The 3367-nt window shown below is 56.6% G+C and overlaps 1 protein-coding gene across 1 annotated transcript; it reads right to left on the reverse strand.

Annotated features, from left to right (window-relative positions):
- Positions 1-1008: 1008 nt before the first annotated feature.
- LOC142588586 (uncharacterized) lies at positions 1009-2427 on the reverse strand. Its single transcript, XM_075700423.1, has 5 exons — positions 2172-2427; positions 1748-1917; positions 1530-1642; positions 1416-1487; positions 1009-1303 (listed from the first exon to the last, which is right to left on the reverse strand). Exons 1-5 carry the CDS (start codon positions 2425-2427, stop codon positions 1009-1011), a joined length of 906 nt encoding a protein of 301 aa, XP_075556538.1.
- Positions 2428-3367: the final 940 nt, after the last annotated feature.

Below are 3367 nucleotides of genomic sequence, written 5' to 3' on the forward strand. Positions count from 1 at the left end.
TTCAAGGAGGGAGGGCTCGAGGCACCCTGGGTTAAACAGACGTTCCACAGCGTGGTGGTGATGAACGATGACTGAGCGCCGAGCAGCTCAGTCATCAATGCAATGCAATGAGCAGCAATGCTGCCTACCAAGCCTGGAAGGCCACCGAGCTTGGCGGGCCAACGAAGATTATGTTCGAGGGGGCAACACGTGCTTGTTACGCCCCCTTACCCCCAATTTGTTTGTTAACAACAAAAAATGTCCAAGTTAAAGTGAAAGATTCTGCCGCTGTTCCACCCATGTCGACGGTGCCCTCTATCCAGGCGAGTAACGGTCTGGCGGCCTCCACGGTCGAACACTCCGCTTGGGCACCGGTGATGACGGGCCAAGTGTGGCAACACAAGGGTGCTCTCTGAGCCAGCCTCGCTCCGTCCGGGGGGTGCACAATGATCGGCCTTATGATTGGTGCCGGACTAGAAACCTGCCCAACGGGCGCCGCACCACTGGCAACGCTTGCCGCCTCCGGGGTGGGCGATCCTCCGCTGGAAGCAACTGGTATTGCCGCTAGTCCTCCTGCGGGCTGGAACTCTGAAGCGGCAGTTAACGGTGCTAGCCAGGTCCCGACGCGAGGCCGAGCATGGTCAGCGTATACGGACTACGCGGCGCTGTCTGGCATGCGGACGAGCAGCCATGAGGCGCTCCACCACCTGTCAGGCGGATGAGGCAGGGGCCAGAACGAATGTTCCTGGCAAAGACTGGAGTTAGCAACTCCGGCAAAAGCCCGAGATGGCACTCTCGGTGAGCAGCCAGCTTGTGCTTCAGCTGCTTCAGGAGCGCTGTGGACCAAAGGTCTGACTGCAAGACCTCGAAGGGTGTCTTGATATTCCGACCCAGCAGGAGCTCACAGGGACCACGACCAGTGACATCGTGCCGCGTGGTTCGGTACTGGGACAGTACCCGGGCAATCTGCATCCGGAAATTCCAAGTTGGCTCTTCTTGAGCTTGTCCTTGATGGTCTGCGCCAACCATTCAGCTGCACCGTATGAAGCAGGGTGGTAGAGGCGGAACCCCCATCCGGCGCATTCCGTTCTTCGTCAGCCAGACCAGGTAATCTATGCTGACGAAAGCAGGACCATTCGCGGACACGATGATGACCAGCAACGCCTGAGCGTCGAAGACCAGTTGTGGCGCTCCAATGGTCACGCCTGCTGATGGAGTGGTGACTGGTAGAACCTCCATCCAATTCGAAAGGGCGTCCACCAACACTAGGAAGAAATGGCCCTTGAGGGGCCCCCAAAATCCACGTATAGGCGGGACAAGGGTCCTTTGGGAACGGCCAGGGGGTGATTCCCACATGACGTGAGGCCCGCTGACGCTCCGGGCAGATTTGGCAGCTGTGCATGATGTGAGCGATGTCCTCGTTCAGGCCAGGTCACCAAACGTGGGACCGGGCCACCATCTTGGTCTTTTCCACGCCCGGATCGCCCGCGTGCAGGGACTGTAGGACCCTGGACCGGAGACTTTGTGGGGTCACCACCCTGGAACCCCACAGTAGGCAACGCTCCTGCAAGCTCAGCTCGGCGGCCTGGTGGCTATGGGCGTGCTGTTGGTACGCGTGCTCCAGCATGAACACTTCAGCAGATCCTTGAACAGCATCTGGCACCTATGGTAGGGGCAGGCGGCTCAGAGAATCAGCAGGTCCCAGGTCCTTTCCCAGACGATAAACCAGCTGGTAACTGGAAGCTATCAGCCTCAAGGCCCACCGTACCACTCGAGGTGATGCCTGCACGGGAACTGCCTTGTGAGACCCCAGCAGCCACAACAGCGGCTTGTGGTCTGCGACCGCCTCGAACTTCCGGCGCCACAGACACTGGTGGAAGCGTTCAACCCTGAATATGTGGGCCAGGCCTTGCTTGTCCAGCTGGCTAGAGCGTTGCTCTGCAGCATGAACCCGATGAGAAGCAAACCGCGCAGGGCGTTCGACAGGACGGCTCCCACACCATACGGTGACGCATCTACGGGTAGGGCGACAGGCTTGGCAGGATCGAAGTGTACCAGCACTGGAGCCATGCTGTTTACTTCCTTGCTGCGCTGAAAGGCCCAATCCCCCTCCTTCTTCCAGACCCATTGCTGACCATCTCGAAGCAGAAGATGGAGCGGCTGTAGATTCTCCGACAGGTTCGGCGGGAAACTCCTGTAGAAGTTGATGAGGCCGAAGTATCTCTGAAGCTCCATGTTGTTCTGGGGTTTAGGCGCCTTGAGCACAGCATCCACTTTGCGGGGAGGCGGGGCAAGGGCAGCCTGGGAAATGACTGGTCCTAAGTACTCAATACTTGGGGCCAGGGAAACGCACTTTTCCAGCTTTAGCTTAAGACTGGTGTCCTCCAACCGTGCCAGCACTTTGTGCAGGTTCTGCAGGTTATCCCCATCGTCGGTGCCAGTAACCATGACGTTGTCGCAGTACACCGCCACGTGCCCCTGAAGAGGTTGTCCATCTCTCTCTCTGAAATAGGGCTGGGGCTGAGGTCATGCCAAATGGTAAGCGCGTGTACGGGAGGAACCCAAAAATTATGGATATTGTGAGATACTTCCTGGAGGCATTCTGGAGCTCCAGCTGCCGGTAAGCATCTCTGAGGTCGAGCTTGGGGAAAGTCGGTCCACCGGACAACGCTGGCCAGACATTTTCAATCCGGGGAAATAGGTACTTCTCGACGGTAGCGACGGGGTTGCTGGTAACCTTGACATCCCCGCAGATCCTGACACTGCCTGTCGTCCTGACCGTACATTCCTAATTTATAGCCACCATTCTTTTGTATCGCCCCGACGCTGCCGACTCTACGACACTTATGCCAAAGAATGTCGTCAGATCGCTCACTCACTCACCACACAAGACAAGGCCCGCCACAAACATAGCCATTACACAAGCTTGACTGTGCCATCATATACACCAGGAATGCTAGTATGGCTCCGCGTTCCTTTCTCTACTCCTGGTATTTCTGCAAAGTTCAGCTCAAGGTATGATGGCACTTACCGGGTTCTACAACAGGCGTCCCCGGTCAACTACGTCATTGAGTCTGTTCAGCCACCCACGGGCCAACGGCGTCGCGGACGCGAAACCGCTCATGTCGACCGACTGAAGCCACACTAAAAACCCGCCAGTACTGAATGTTCCATAGGTCGATAGGATGGCTCCTTTTTACACCAGGGAGTGACTATAGTGAGAAATACGGGTGCCAGCATAATACGAAGGGAGGAAGAAGACGGTTCTGGTTGGTGCTCGCACTTGCCCCGCTCGGCTGTTGTCTCTTTCTGTACATTCGTATAAAGCGCCGAGCGCATCAATGGTTAAACGCGTGCTATCAGTGTATATATATATATATATATATAT

Source organism: Dermacentor variabilis, chromosome 7 (genome assembly GCF_050947875.1).
Source record: "Dermacentor variabilis isolate Ectoservices chromosome 7, ASM5094787v1, whole genome shotgun sequence".
Lineage (NCBI taxonomy): Eukaryota > Metazoa > Arthropoda > Arachnida > Ixodida > Ixodidae > Dermacentor > Dermacentor variabilis.

Excerpts from the sequence above, each read along its gene's own strand:
- LOC142588586 (XM_075700423.1), bottom strand. The coding sequence starts at position 2,427 with ATGGTTACTGGCACCGACGATGGGGATAACCTGCAGAACCTGCACAAA. Across the intron at positions 1,488-1,529 it reads TTGCAGGAGCGTTGCCTACT|GGTCCTACAGTCCCTGCACG; the intron begins GTGGGGTTCCAG and ends TCTCCGGTCCAG. Across the intron at positions 1,304-1,415 it reads GTGGCCCGGTCCCACGTTTG|GACCCTTGTCCCGCCTATAC; the intron begins GTGACCTGGCCT and ends CCGTTCCCAAAG.